The sequence below is a fragment of the Austrofundulus limnaeus genome, unplaced genomic scaffold (genome assembly GCF_001266775.1).
Source record: "Austrofundulus limnaeus strain Quisiro unplaced genomic scaffold, Austrofundulus_limnaeus-1.0 Scaffold35, whole genome shotgun sequence".
NCBI classification, from domain to species: Eukaryota; Metazoa; Chordata; class Actinopteri; order Cyprinodontiformes; family Rivulidae; genus Austrofundulus; species Austrofundulus limnaeus.
The window spans coordinates 993961-1008493 of NW_013952437.1; the positions used below are offsets into that span (position 1 = coordinate 993961).

The window sequence follows — 14533 nt, forward strand, 5'->3', positions numbered from 1 at the left end:
ATGTAATGTATGAATATAATTTACAAGTTTCACTTTTTAAATGGAATTACTGAAATAAATCTACTTTTTCATGATATTCTAATTTTATGACCAGCACCTGTATATATATCAGCAGGTATTGTGCCTCGTAACGGTGTTTAAAGAGGCAAATACTGTCTTATTTAACTAGAACACCAGCCACCAGCATTTAGCACAACAGTAAAAATCTTGTCATTTCAATAAATCACATGGGATTTATCGATCTCCATCCTTTCACAAGAGAAATGATGCTTTTAGAAGAGATGAGAACTGATGTAGGAATGCTTTCAAACACAACTGAAGGAGTAAAACTGAATATTTAAGTTAATCAGAGAGGAGTTTGTGTAGCTTTTTTATCAGTTTTCAAGTCCTTTGAATATACTGTATAACCACCCCTGGTGAGTACATACAATGTGTGTGTTTTAGATTTTTATACTTTCAGCAACAAGAAAAAGAGAAGCTTTATTTTTTTTATTGAATGTAGTTCTACAACATGTACTGAAACCTTTTTCAAGAAAAAAAAATCATATTTTATGATTTTCACTTGTTCTCCCATAAACATCTTAGCTTATTCTTCAGAYTCCTTTGCCTAAAAAATGAAAAAAAAAGGAAGAAAGAATTAATAACCTTGTAAAGGGAATATGTAAAACTCAAATCTACATGTAGATGAAAGTAAACCATTAGTAGCTCACTTTGTGCACTATTTACTTACTTTTCCGATTTCCCGACTCTTGGCCCTCAGCTTGTTGACCTGAGACTCGGCGATGTCGGCCCGCTCCTGAGCTTCCTCCATCTCATGCTGCACCTTCCTCAGCCTGGACATGTGAGTGTTGGCCTGCTCCTCCTGTCAGGAAAATCCATGATAGAATTATTAGTCTACCATGGGATGCATAGACTTTAGTAGAGCATAAAGAAAAACCTATTATGTGAGAATAAAACAAAAAGCTTTAAAAAAAAGTGATCTGACTTACAGACTCCTCAGCTTGTCTCTTATAGGCCTTTACTTTCAGCTGCAGTTTGTCCACCAGATCCTGCAGTCTGGTGATGTTCTTCTTGTCCTCCTCAGTCTACAGTTTACATTGATGAATAATAAATGTATCAATAAAGCACTTTTGTTTTGGTTCTGTAATGATCAGCTAAAAATACCCAACCTGATAGCTCAGCTCCTTGACTCTTCTCTCGTACTTGCGAACACCTTTGATGGACTCTGCTCCTCGCCGCTGCTCCGTTTCCACCTCAGCCTCCAGCTCACGCACCTGACGCAGAAACAGCTTTTACTGTAGAGCTCAAAGACACACAACGTGAGGACAGGGTCTTTCAAAACCGTCGTACCCGAGCTTCCAGTTTCTGGAGCTGCTTCTTGCCTCCCTTCATGGCCAGATTTTCCGCCTCATCCAGGCGGTGCTGCAGGTCCTTCACTGTAATCTCCAGGTTCTTCTTCATCCTCTCTAAATGAGCACTGGTGTCCTGCTCCTTCTTCAGCTCCTCCGCCATCATGGCAGCCTGAAATGTTCCAATATTTGTTTTGTTTTGTTAGAGCGGTGTGAAGGAGGTAGAACGTCTGCAGGAATGAACCTCAGGATGACTCACATCAGTGATGGCCTTCTTGGCTTTCTCTTCAGCGTTTCTTGCTTCCTGAACAGCATCTTCCACCTCACCTTGGATCTGAACAAGATCAGCCTCCAGCTTCTTCTTGGTATTGATGAGGCTGGTGTTCTAAACGGTTAAAAGTTCCAATTAAATGTTGTACTTTTATTAAGTTACATGGGTAAGAATGAGCTTTTAATGTACCTGAGAATGCAGCAGTGTAACACGCTCGCTGGCATCAACCAGTTCCTGTTCAGCCACTTTGCGGCTCCTCTCTGTCTGCTCGAGTGCAGCTCTCAGCTCCTCGATCTCGGCCACCATCAAGGTGTTCCTGCGCTCCACCATCGCCACCTGCTCTCTCATGTCATCCTGGCCTCTCAGCGCTTCATCGAGATGCAACTGAGCATCCTGGATTAATAAAAGAGAAAATGATCAAATGGATCAGATTCCTTGACAAAGTGAAAGCTGTTTAAGAAAACAATTAGTTGTACCTTGAGGTGTCCCTGCACGTTCCTCAGCTGTTTCTGAGCTTCAGCTGCCTGGCGGTTTGCGTGGCTCAGCTGAATCTCCATCTCATTCAGGTCTCCCTCCATCTTCTTCTTGATTCTCAGGGCGTCATTCCTGCTCCTGACCTCAGCATCCAGAGTGCTCTGCATGGTCTCAATCACCCGCTGGCTGTTCCTCTTGATCTGCTCGATCTCCTCGTCCTTTTCTGCCAGCTTTCTGTCGATCTCRCTCTTGACTTGGGTGAGCTCCAGCTGAACGCGGAGAATCTTGGACTCTTCGTGCTCCAGGGTTGCCTGTCAACATGTGAAACTGTTACCAAGAGGAGCWCAGAACCTTTCTGGAGACAGCATGACGGTATCCTTTTATAATCTTGTTTAAATCACAGCTTCACATTTTTATGGAAGCATTAGAATTCAAGTTTCAAAGGCTGTCCCTTATTCTTGAATTTAACWTACCTCTGCCTCCTCTAAAGCAGTCTGGATTTCTGATTTCTCATTTTCCACGGTCTTCTTTCCTTTTTCAAGCTCATGGATTGTCTTCCCGGTCTCACCAAGCTGTTCYGTCAAGTCTGAGATCTCCTCTGTTTAAAAGATTTGAAGGCACAGATGTAAGAATGTTAATATTTACCAGTCTATGTGTATTTAAGGCTATATGTGTTCAAAAACATTAATTTCATCCTACGCTGCAGGTTCTTGTTCTCCCTCTTTAAGGTCTCCAGGTGGTCCAGAGCTTCTTCATAGGAGTTCTTCATTTTAAAGAGCTCGGTGCTGAGAGAGCGAGCCTCCTTCTGAGCTCCCTCCAGCTCCGCCTGGCTCTCCTCATACTTCTGCTTCCATTCTGCRAGAACCTAAGGGTTCAACAAAGTTTAGTAAACTTTACGTCACCTCACATTATCCGGTGGAACAAAAGAATGCCRTACCTTGTCGAAGTTCCTCTGCTTCTTGTCCAGGGTGGCAGCCAGAGCGTTTGCTCTCTCCACGTCGATCATCAGGTCCTCCACTTCACCCTGMAGCCTCTGTTTAGTCTTTTCCAGGGAGGCACATTTGGCATTCACAGCCTCGATGGATTCCTCAGCATCCTGAAGACGCTGGGCGAGCTTTTTCCTAGATAGGATGATTACGGTAATTTTTTACACCTGAAGCGCTATGGAATTAACAGGAAACGGAAAAGGTTTAAACTTACTTAGCCTCCTCCAGCTCCTCAGTGCGCTGAATGGCATCAGTCTCATACTTGGTTCTCCACTGAGCCACCTCGCTRTTAGCCTTGGACAAGGCACGCTGCAGCTCAGCTTTGGCCTCCTGCTCCTCCTCATACTGCTCTCTGAGCAGATCACAGTCATGTCGAGCCGACTGAACAGCATGAGCCAGAGCGTTCTTGGCCTAACGCCCAAACAGGAACAATACGGATACTTTTTTACCATCCATCTCACGGTGCTTTACTAGGTCRTTYAGCTKTTTCTATAGACCGTTACCTTMACTTCCTCCTCTATGTGCCTCTTCAGCTCCTCAATCTGCTGAGTGTAAGCCTGCTTGCCTCTGGTCAGCTGAGATACGAGGGCTTCTTTCTCCTCCAGCTGCCGAGCAGTTTCACCTGTGAGAGGATAATTTGTTACATACAACATATAGTTCATGGCTGATGCAGATTTGGTATCTTTGACTAATTATAACATTAAAAAAATAACTAGAAAGTGAAGTCTTTACCATTTTCAGTTTGAAGTCGTGCCTTTTGTGCACTAATATCATTCAGCTGACGAACATTCTCATCATTCTTGGCTTTGAGCTCGCTCAGCTGATCCTCTAATGTCCTGCACATCTTCTCAAGGTTTCCCTGATTTAAAAAAAAATCAACATCTTAGTAAAAATCAAATGGATATACCTTAGTAAAAATGTTGCATTAAGAGTCATTCAAAGTTTCACTATTGTTGCACCTTTGCTTTTGCGATAGCCTCCATGTTGCTTGAGAGGTCGTCAATCTCCATCTTGAACTCACTCTTCTCTTTCTCCAGCTTCTGTTTGACTCTCTGGAGGTTGTCGAKYTGCTCTCCCAGCTCGGCCACRCTGTCAGCCTGCTTCTTGCGGAGAGCTGCGGCYGTGGCCTCGTGCTGCAGGGTGGCCTCCTCCAGATCCCGGCGCAGCTTCTGAAACTCGGCTTCGCGCTTCTTGTTCATCTCGATCTGAACTGCAGTGGCTCCGCCAGCTTCTTCCAGCCTCTCGCTGATCTCTTCAAGTTCCCTGGAGAGATCGGACCTCTGCTTCTCCACTTTGGCCCGAGCAGCTCGCTCAGCCTCGATCTCCTCCTCCAGCTCCTCGATTCGAGCCTGAAACAAAAAGGTTAATTAAACGTGGAAGGCAATGAAATGTTTTATTGATACAACTTGGACTCCTGGTTATACCTGATGTTCCTTTATCTTTTTCTGTAACTGGATTCCAAGAGACTGCTCATCTTCAATCTTGCTGAGAAGTTGGCTTATCTCAAAGTCTTTTCTAAATGAAAGGAAAGATTTAGCAGTTTTGTTTTAGTTCAGCATCTTTAAAAAGCTTTTAACAGTTACGTTGTCAACTAGATTCTTATTTTTACTTCTTTAGCTTTTCATCAGACTGCTGCTTGTCATTCTCCAGATCCATTAAGGACTCCTGAGCCAGCTTCAGATCTCCTTCCAGCTTTCTTTTAGCTCGCTCCAGATCCATACGGATCTTCTTTTCTTGCTCCAGAGAGCCTTCAAGCTGTTGTGGAAAAAAATGTCATACAATTACATTATTCAATTTTATAATATGGTTGTTAAGATCATTTTATTTTTTTTAATTCTCACATCATCCACTTGCTGCTCCAGCTTGGTCTTGGCCTTGGTCAGAGTGTTGACTTTGTCTTCCTCTGCCTGCAGATCATCGAGGGTCTGCTGATGAGCCTCTTGGAGAGCTTTCTTCTCTTTCGACAGTTTGGCAATGGTCTCATCTTGAGAGGCCATTTCCTCAACCAGGTTTTTAACCTGGTTTGAAAGATTCAGAGCTTTTAGTATTTGTGTGAAGAGTGGATTGTAAAACCTGACGCTGTGATTGATGTACCAACCTTGTTTTCAGTGGCATGTTTCTCCTTTTCCACTTTGGCCAGAGTGAGCTCCAAGTCATCAATGTCCTTCTTTAACTCGGAGCACTCGTCCTCCAGTTTCCTCTTCTTGGCTGTCAGCTCAGCATTCATCTCCTCCTCATCCTCCAGTCTCTCAGATATCTCTTTAGCCTTGGCCTCAAGCTGGATTTTAGCTTTGATGAGCCCCTCACACCTTTCCTCTGCATCTATGAGGTTTTCACCTTCCTAAAAGTGAATATAAATATATTTTAGTCAAAATAAAACACTCAGTATAGGATTAAAAGGAGGCGTTTCTTCACAGTGTGGCAATCGAACTCACAGACTGCACTTGTAACAATAAGTCATTCTTCTCCTGAAGGAGAGAAACCATCTTCTCCTCCAGTTCTTTCTTCTTAGCCAGAGCCTTTGCCAGCTCTTCTTTGGTTTTTGCAAAGTCTTCTTTCATTTGAGCCATCTCCTTTTCTGTCTCTGCGCTCTTCAGCAGAGGTTTGATCTTGAAGTACAGCTTCATCCATGGCCAAGTCTTGACATTCATGAAAGCGCGAATGTTGTACTGGATTGAATAAATGGCTTCCCTGAGGATTAAAAATATTGATTAAAATATGAATAAATTGCTGGTCCAGGTGGCTGAGGAGAGGGATGTCTGGGTCTCTCTGCTTAGGCATCTGCCCCGCAACCCGATTCCGGATAAGCGGCAGAAAACAGACGGACTGATGGATGAATAAATTGACTTAAGTTGTCATTTGTAGCTGCATATGAAATGTTAGCTGAAGTGTGTAAAGTACCTGCGTTCCATCATTTTGACAAACTCGCGCCTCATGAGGAAGCCTCTGCAGACGGCCTGAGTCATTGTGACAAGGATTGCAAGTTTTTCATCTCGCATCTCCTCCAAGAGACCCAGTAGACCAGCCTTGAAGAACACCTAATAAAACATCAAAAAGAAAAAAATAAGTAGGTCCTCTGGATGGGTTCTTCTTAAGTGAAACGTTTCGTCTCTCCTCCAAGAGACTTCTTCTACCTGGATTACTGAGATGCATCAGGACACCTAAAAAAACAGTGCTGACATTTGTAGTTAAAAAAATGTAATCTAAAATGCTCATGTTTTATATTATAATTTAACAACATATCATGGAAAGACCCACATCATATTACCATACCTTTGTGTGTCCAAACTTGTATTGAGTATGATCAACGTCAATAGAGCCCAAGAGTTTCTCAGAGGCCTTCTTGTTGTCAATAAATTGTCCCTCAGGGATGACACTGGCATTCAACACTTTGTATCTGATTTAAGGTAAAAAAAAAAGATAGTCAAGGAGTAATTCAGTATTATACTGTGATGAATAAATTATTCATTGTAATTACCTCTGCTTGAAGTCACCGTAGAGGATTCTGCTAGGGAAACCTTTCCTGCAGATCCTGATTCCCTCCAGCACACCGTTACACCTCAGCTGGTGGATGACCAGGTGGTTCTCCATGAGACCTGTGACACAACGTTACATAAGAACTCATTTTGGTTTGGGGACAAGACAGTGACTGAAAGATGATGGTCTTTGTATGGTCTGTGTTCAGGTACCTGGTGTCTTGGATTCATTGGGAATCAAGCAGCGCACAAAATGAGGATGAGTGCTCCTCAGGTTGGTCATCAGTTTGCCCAGATTCTCCTGAAAAAGTAATAAAGACTAAAGTTTAATAAAAGCCTTAAACTAAACAAGAACACTATGAGGGACTGATTTACAACTTACCCTGAACAACGCAGACACAGTCTGGAAGGAGCCTCCCTTCTTCTTGCCACCTTTCTTGGCACCACCCTCAGCTTTTTGTAAAATAATATATTTATTCTGTTAGGTTTAACTCCCTAAAAACATGTTTATTATAATACAGACAATTACAAGAACACATACCTTCTGATCCAGCGTGGGATGCATACAGGAAAGCTAGTAGCTTGCATGAAGACTTCTGGTAGAGCTGAACCACAGAGTCATTCAATGGGTCTTTGTTCTTTTCCAGCCAGCCAAGAACATTATAGTCCACGGTGCCGGCGTAGTGCATCAGAGAGAAATGGGCCTCAGCTTTGCCTTTGGCAGGTTTTGGCTTCTGGAAGGGGGCACTTTTTCCCAGATGCTGGTCGTACAGTTTGCTCTTGAAGGTCATGTCTGTAGCCTTCGGGAACATACACTCCTCTTCAAGGATGGAGAAGATGCCCATTGGCTGTCGTGATTAAAAGATTGTTAGAAACAAACACTTTCACATCATCAGAGTGTTTTCTGTGTTTGTCAGTGTAAACATGTCGCTAACCTTCTCAATGAGCTCAATGCAGGCTGCTAAGTCCATGCCAAAGTCAATGAACTCCCATTCAATCCCCTCTTTCTTGTACTCTTCCTGCTCCAGGACGAACATGTGATGGTTGAAGAACTGTTGCAGTTTTTCATTGGTGAAGTTGATACACAGCTGTTCCAAGCTGTTGAACTGAAGGAATCAAGATAAAACAGATCAGCAGAGATTCAAAGTATCCAGAGGAAGAAATGGGATGTCTTAAGCTTTATAATGTTTYAAATGATCAGAAGATTTTGTGAATGGGTTAGAAATACTYACATCAAAGATTTCAAACCCAGCAATGTCCAAGACACCAATAAAGAAGCTTCTGGGCTGCTTGGTGTCCAGCATCTCATTGATTCTGACCACCATCCACAAGAACATTTTCTCATAGACAGACTTGCAGAGAGCCATCACGGCATTGTTGACCTTTAAAAACACAAAAAGCAAAACAGTAAGATTTTAGCGACCCAAACAAAAAAAAAAGTTTTAAACTAGGTAAAAAAAAATCAAAGACAAGAAGTGTTCACCTGTGGTACAGTTTGACCCTTTGTGACAAACTCGTTTCCCACTTTCACTCTGGGGTAGCACAGTGCCTTCAACAAATCGGCAGAGTTCAGGCCCATTAGGTAAGAGATTTTATCCGCAACTGAAAGACATGACAGGAAGCTGAGTGAAAACCGTGCATCAGTTGTTGCTGGTAATCAAAGTAAAGGCTGTGAAGAACACACCCTCTGTGCCATCAGGCTCAGCCTGCTCTTCACGCTGCTTCTGCTTGAACTTCATGTTCCCATGATGCATCACAGCTCCTGTCAGCTTGTACATGCTGACCTTCTCCTCTGCAGTGAAGCCCAGGATGTCGATAGCAGTCTGTRGAWAAATAGACAAAATGGTTCCATCATTTTAATTTCTGCATCKTTAKGACTGTTTARTATAATTTGTTGTGTTTCTGAACRTTTCTTACATCAGTRGCGATGAATTCTTCAACGTCATTGATACTCTTGACAGTGATTTCACCCTGACTGATCATCGGATAGTCATAGGGATTGGTGGTAATCAGGAGGGCCTCTGAGGGAAGGCAAAACATGTATGTGATTATAAAGAAATAGTTGTTATAAACATTAATGAATAGTTGATTTGCTGTAGAACAACAATAATATTAATTTCTAACCTATCAGCTCAGGTTTGTGGCCTGTTGTGAGCTGGTAGAAGATGTGGTAGCTCCTCTCAGCTGACAGCTGGAACGTCACACGTGACTTCTCCAGCAGATCTGTTTGGATTCAAGTCATCATGAATAAATGTCCAGAATTTTAAACCAGATAAATATGAAATATAAATGCTTACATGTTTCAATATCAGCTGAAGCCAGCTTTCCAGTTGACCCAAAGTGAATTCGGATGAATTTTCCCTTGCAGAAACAAACAAAACAAGATTTTGAGTGAAACTTCAACAGCTCAGTTAGTTTTCACCAAACAACTTTGTAACAACTTCAACTGAAAGGTCAGTTCTGAGGATAACTTACAAAACGAGAGGAGTTGTCATTCCTCACAGTCTTGGCGTTACCATAAGCTTCCAGCAGTGGGTTTGCTGCAATGATCTGATCCTCCAGTGATCCCTGAAGACAACGTTCATCACTTCAGCCCCACAGCTCTTTGCTCAGTTCAATCTTTCATTTAGTTGTTGTACCAGGTCACTTACCTGCATTTTACCAGCAGCTGGCTCCACCTTCTTCCCAGAAGCTACTGCGATTGTCGCAAAGTACTGGATGACACGTTTGGTGTTCACAGTCTTTCCTGCACCAGATTCTCCGCTGGTTTGAAAAGTGAAATTAGATACACATTAGTTTTAAAGAAATGTTTGTTGGGAATCCTTGTTTGTATAAAATATATAACACTTACGTAATCAGGATTGACTGGTTTTCTCTATCTGTAAGACAGAAAAAAGAATAAATTGTTGGATGCTGGTTGTTGAACTGTGGTTTTTAACAGATTCCAGAATGATACCTTGGAGCATGAACTGATAGGCATTATCAGAGATGGAGAAGATGTGGGGCGGAGCCTCAATCCTCTTCTTTCCCCTGTATCCTGCAACAACCACTGCATCGTACACCGGCAGCCACTTGTARGGGTTCACAGTGACGCAGAACAAGCCTGAGTAGGTCTGTAGAGTCACAGAGAGTCACCGGTGATGCACATTCTTCCTGCCGTCATCACAGCTTCCAGCTACAGATGTTTAGATGAACACAAACTTACGTAGATCATCCAGGCTGCGTAACGCTCTTTGAGGTTATACAGTACAGCGGGCTCGTTGAGGTGGGTCATCATGGCCATGTCCTCAATCTTATCGAACTTTGGAGGGTTCATGGGGAAGATTTCATCTTCTTTTACAGTGAGAGTCTGAGGCTAAGAGTGAAAATAGAAAGAGTCACAGTAACAGTTGGCAAATGGGATTGTTACATCTTTGAACATTTGCATAAAGTACACATTTTAAAAACTAAAAAGCATTAAAGAAAAAACTGTATTGAAAATAGCAGCAAACAATCAATAAATTCATGCATTGTTATTGTTGATAAAAAAAAAAAGCATATAGCCATACTAAGTAATAGAAAATGTTAATACAACTGTCGTCTCTCCCACCTTTCCACCCAGGGTCTCCACAGTGACTTTGCCACCCTCTCTTTTTGTAACTTTCCCTTTGAGGTACATCTCATTGACCTCCGTCACAAAATATGCTGTTTTAGCATCAAAGGGAGCATTCTGAGCCTCGATTCGTTCCCTCTCTGGCTTCCGGAGGTAGACAGCCGCCGGGCCAAAACATTCCATCTCTCCATCCCCACTCATGGTGACTCTTTACTTAAAGAATAGGAAACAAAAATAAATTAGACTTCAAACTTTTAAAAAGATTTTATTGCCTAAATTAAATAAGGAAAGTTGATCTTAATATGATCAAACTTGACTGTGTTAACTACACTTTTTGAGCAAGATGTCCTTATAAAAATGCCTTCAATTTAACTTTCTAAGACTTCTCAAAAAAATTTAATTTATTGTAGGACATTTAAATGTCATTGCTGTTGTGGAATGAATAAAACTAGCAAGGTAATCAATTTATTAACCATTACACACATATAGCTGTAAGATATTTTATGATACTGTAGATCAAACCTGAAGCATCGTAAAAATAAACCATTAAAAGTTTGCTCTTAATTAAAAGTATTTTTTGGCTAAGGAAGATGTAATTTTAAAAATGCAATTACCTTCTCCACTCCTTCCAGAAGAACAGCTGTTGGTGGTCTTATGGGGGTTCTGAAGAAAGAAATATTTCCGATTGTTTACAAAACATCCTGTCTGTTGTAAAGACATAATTTTACAATGCAGCAAAGTCCTGGTGAATGCACAACAGCTTTGTCTCTGGCATTAGGTGGCCATGCCCTGCATTGTTTTTTTAAGCTGTTGGCTTTCTCTCTGCTAATAAAAGACTGTAAGTCACTCACCTTGTCTGGTTGCCTGACAGTCCTTGGAGGCGTCCTGCCTTCTGTCTTATATAGACAGAGATCAGTGTTCACTCAAGAGAAGGAACCTCCTTTATTTGGCCATGTACATTAATGCGCTTTGAGTATTTTTGCCTCCAAGTTGACCTCTGTCGACTTTTTTCTACACATATCGACACAAATGCTCAACTATAGAGGAAACTCCTGCTACTTTTTTACTTTAGGAAACAAATGTGGCAACAGGGAAGTTTTAGGTGACAGAATAAACTTTAGTTTAAAATATTAAAAAAGATGAATCTTTGGTAATAGATGTTGTTTAATTGTTTTATTGAACAAATATCAAATGCTGAAGAACTGAAACACACACAAAGTGGGTGGTATTTTCTCCAACTGACTTATTAAAATATTAATAAATATAATTTGTTTGCTATGTTGGAGTTCATTGTGGAAACTATTTTAGGAGGACAGATGCTGCATAACAGATGCTGTAAACTAGGAAGCAATTTATAGATTGTATAAATAGATCAAGAAATTCAGAAAATGGATTTTTTAACTGATGTGAACTTTTATTTTTATTTTTTTATTCAGCAGCCCCCCCTTTGTTTTCATCTCCACTATAATCTCCTTAATGTGCAGCAGCGCAGCAGAAGATCCATGTTCAGCTGTGGAGAAGCTCTCATGTGTCACTGGGATTCTGTTGCAGAAGCCTTGCAAGTCTGTCCAGTGACAAAGGAGCCAAAATGGACCTAACAGTTGCTAATCTAAGAACCTGTGAAAACAATGATACCTCACGGACAAAAGAAAGAAGCATCAAGGTCTGTGTTTCATTCAATCTCGGACATAATTAGATTTATTCTAAATAGGAATAGAGGACAATAGGAARCAGGACAGTATTGTTATTTATAAAACTCTCATTTCCTTTCACTGGAGAATCTATATCACGTAAAACAAAACGTCATTTGCTTTGAAAAATGATCTGGATGCAAAAGCTTCTCTTAAAAAATTGAAAATATTTTTAATTGAATATTCTCCCATTTTCAGAAAAACAAAACCCACTGCACTTATTAAGAAAGTAAAAGTGTTAAAGCGCAACTTTATCCCAAGAAATYTCAAAAATGTTGTTCGGTGATGATCGAGCCTGCTAAGGCGTTTAATTATCTCATTATAAGTGAGGGTGKAGGGTCTTATGACTAAGTTAATGTGGTGAGATTACACTTTAACTCCTCTACTTAACATACATGAGCAGCGTATACATAAATAAATAATAAATGTGTGGGATTGTAGGAAATACAGCGAGCACGAAAACAAATAAGTAGGTTGGTTTGAGTGTGGTTGGGTGGATATAAACATGCTGTAAAGAACTGTAGGAAGWAGATGTGGTTGATTACTTTGTGAAAAGCATGTGAACACCTTCATGTGAACTCCTGACTATGAACAGATAATAAATGACAATACAGTCATAATGATTACACAAAAGGTGTTTATGGGAGAAGAAATAGTTGCTAACAAATGCCAAACATAACAAAAGGCCTAAAAATACCCAACTGTCTGCTTTGTACTTGAACACAGCATGTTAGTCCTGAGTTCTGGGAAACATTTTTTTGCACATTGCAAAGACATAAAGACTGGAAATAAAAAATTAATCGAGTGTTAGTTAATTTTATTAATAATACAAACTCTGTAAAGCCAATATATAAAGCGTTTGATTTTTCTTTGARTGGAATTGTTTTACGCTAATAAAACTAATCATGAACTGCAAAAAATGTAGTTAAATAGTGGAAATCCTTTGCTKTGAAAGGAAACCTAAATATTTTTGTTTCTGCCATCTCATTTGAATTGAAAAACAGTTGTAGTCTCTAAAGGATAACTAATCAAGGCTGGATTGGTTCAGATGTACAAATAACAGAATCAGACATGGAGCCAGTGGAAATTAATTCTTTCACATCTGCGTTCATGAATTTACAATAGCAGCAGTGCTCTAAATGCAAAAACAAACCAGCTCCTGAATAAGTGTTTTCTTCTTCCTGCTCCCTTTTCACTCATGTATAGTATGTGTTAAACGAAAATGTGTTTGTATGTTATAATGAGGAAAATTGTTGAATTGAGTGAATAAACGTATTGATTGATTGATTGATTGATTGATTGATTGATTGATTGATTGATTGATTGATTGATTGATTGATTGATTGATTGATTGAGTGAGTGTTAGAAACAATTTAATACATATGGCTACAATATTCAGAGACGTATGTTTATAAAATGTCAGAGATTTGTTTGTGGAATATTGTTGACTCTAAATAAAGGCACTATGAGGAGGTGAAGACGTTTCCATGCTTGTTGGCTGACAACAGAATTCTGAAGGAGCTAAATGGACTAGATTTATGGGCTCCGAACAATGGAGGGAATCTGGCCTCAGCGTGGCCACAGCATTTTTGGAAACCATAGCAGAGGATGGAGAGTGTTTTATGTCTTTATTTCACTTTGGTTGTTGGGTTGCACTTGCCTTGGGTAGAAAGTGACGTAGAAGTTTCAAGAGGCCACGCTGTGACAATCCTGCCATTGACCAGAAATGTTAAACAATTCTAAATATATCCCCCTTTTTAAGTATTGCACATAAAATGCAATGATAGGAGTGAGGTTTAGGAATTGCAAAAGGTGTGGAAGCACTGGCACCTCACAGCAAAATGTTTTTATTTTTTATGAGAAAACCTGTCAAGTTAATACAAAAAGTAAGGAAATGTGTTTGATAGATTATTTTTTTGTTGTTGTTGTATCAATTCTTATTGGCAGTGGTGGTCACAGTTCCCCTAAAGCACTAATAGGTGAACTAATTTCCTGATTAGTGCTTTAGGGATTTTGCTAATTAAAAATGTATTAGTGGATTAGCACTTGCTAAATTTATAGGCTAAATTTAGAAGCACTAACTGAGGTCTATAAATATTTATTGATCAACATTAACAGCTGACGATGAAAGCTGTCGCACATTTTGTTATGTGTGTCACTTATCCACTAGGTGACATATTAACAATATATGAACTCAAAGGCTGTGGAATGTCAAAGCAACATGGTAATATGTGACTCATGTTGTCTGTTGAAGAATGTACCGTGGGTTTACTGGGTTATTTTAGTGCTTTAAAATTAGCTTTTGCTAAGTTTTTCAGCGTGTTAGTGCTTTTGAATTAGGGGACCTAAATATTTGAGTTAGTGCTTTAGGGCTAGTGGAACTAATTTATAGATTAGTGCTGCCCACCACTGTCTATTGGCACTAAATCGCATAGTGCTGGAAAGCCTGGTAATTCCCCTTTTAAATGGTGCCAAATTTGTAAGGAACTTTTTTTTTTTTTGATCCGCTCTCGGAGGAGTAAGACGCTTCTTCCTTCTCTCCTGCTCTTCCTTATCTTCCCTGCTTTGCTGCTTGGAGGCTTCTCTGTGTTTTTCATTATTATAAATTATGGATATATTTTTTATGGATTTTGTTAGCTGGTCTCTTAATTATTTTTTTTTTTGGAACAAATGTTTTTTCTTCCATGGGAGGAC

General features: G+C 40.2%; 1 protein-coding gene across 2 annotated transcripts in view; it reads right to left on the reverse strand.

The window, feature by feature from the left end:
* Positions 1–474: 474 nt before the first annotated feature.
* LOC106516029 (myosin heavy chain, fast skeletal muscle) overlaps positions 475–14533 on the reverse strand; it is a 16734-nt gene continuing 2675 nt past the window's right edge. The window contains exons 1-40 of one of the 2 annotated variants that reach the window (XM_014006172.1): positions 10763–10811; positions 10146–10361; positions 9762–9911; positions 9513–9669; positions 9408–9435; positions 9208–9319; positions 9032–9124; positions 8854–8917; positions 8681–8779; positions 8474–8577; positions 8241–8379; positions 8040–8158; positions 7789–7938; positions 7492–7662; positions 7098–7404; positions 6939–7009; positions 6770–6857; positions 6559–6676; positions 6354–6477; positions 5982–6118; positions 5516–5771; positions 5179–5421; positions 4922–5098; positions 4690–4835; positions 4505–4595; positions 4040–4429; positions 3813–3939; positions 3584–3702; positions 3295–3491; positions 3032–3215; positions 2794–2959; positions 2568–2692; positions 2097–2405; positions 1810–2013; positions 1609–1734; positions 1351–1521; positions 1170–1274; positions 990–1085; positions 731–862; positions 475–607 (exon numbers count right to left, since the gene is read on the reverse strand). In XM_014006172.1, the coding sequence (XP_013861626.1) occupies positions 587–607; positions 731–862; positions 990–1085; positions 1170–1274; positions 1351–1521; positions 1609–1734; positions 1810–2013; positions 2097–2405; positions 2568–2692; positions 2794–2959; positions 3032–3215; positions 3295–3491; positions 3584–3702; positions 3813–3939; positions 4040–4429; positions 4505–4595; positions 4690–4835; positions 4922–5098; positions 5179–5421; positions 5516–5771; positions 5982–6118; positions 6354–6477; positions 6559–6676; positions 6770–6857; positions 6939–7009; positions 7098–7404; positions 7492–7662; positions 7789–7938; positions 8040–8158; positions 8241–8379; positions 8474–8577; positions 8681–8779; positions 8854–8917; positions 9032–9124; positions 9208–9319; positions 9408–9435; positions 9513–9669; positions 9762–9911; positions 10146–10349 (5820 nt within the window). In that variant the 5' untranslated portion in view covers positions 10350–10361; positions 10763–10811 and the 3' untranslated portion in view covers positions 475–586. Of the gene's footprint in view, positions 608–730; positions 863–989; positions 1086–1169; positions 1275–1350; positions 1522–1608; positions 1735–1809; positions 2014–2096; positions 2406–2567; positions 2693–2793; positions 2960–3031; positions 3216–3294; positions 3492–3583; positions 3703–3812; positions 3940–4039; positions 4430–4504; positions 4596–4689; positions 4836–4921; positions 5099–5178; positions 5422–5515; positions 5772–5981; positions 6119–6353; positions 6478–6558; positions 6677–6769; positions 6858–6938; positions 7010–7097; positions 7405–7491; positions 7663–7788; positions 7939–8039; positions 8159–8240; positions 8380–8473; positions 8578–8680; positions 8780–8853; positions 8918–9031; positions 9125–9207; positions 9320–9407; positions 9436–9512; positions 9670–9761; positions 9912–10145; positions 10362–10762; positions 10812–14533 lie in introns of those variants that run through there. The other variant, XM_014006173.1, reaches the window with a different exon arrangement.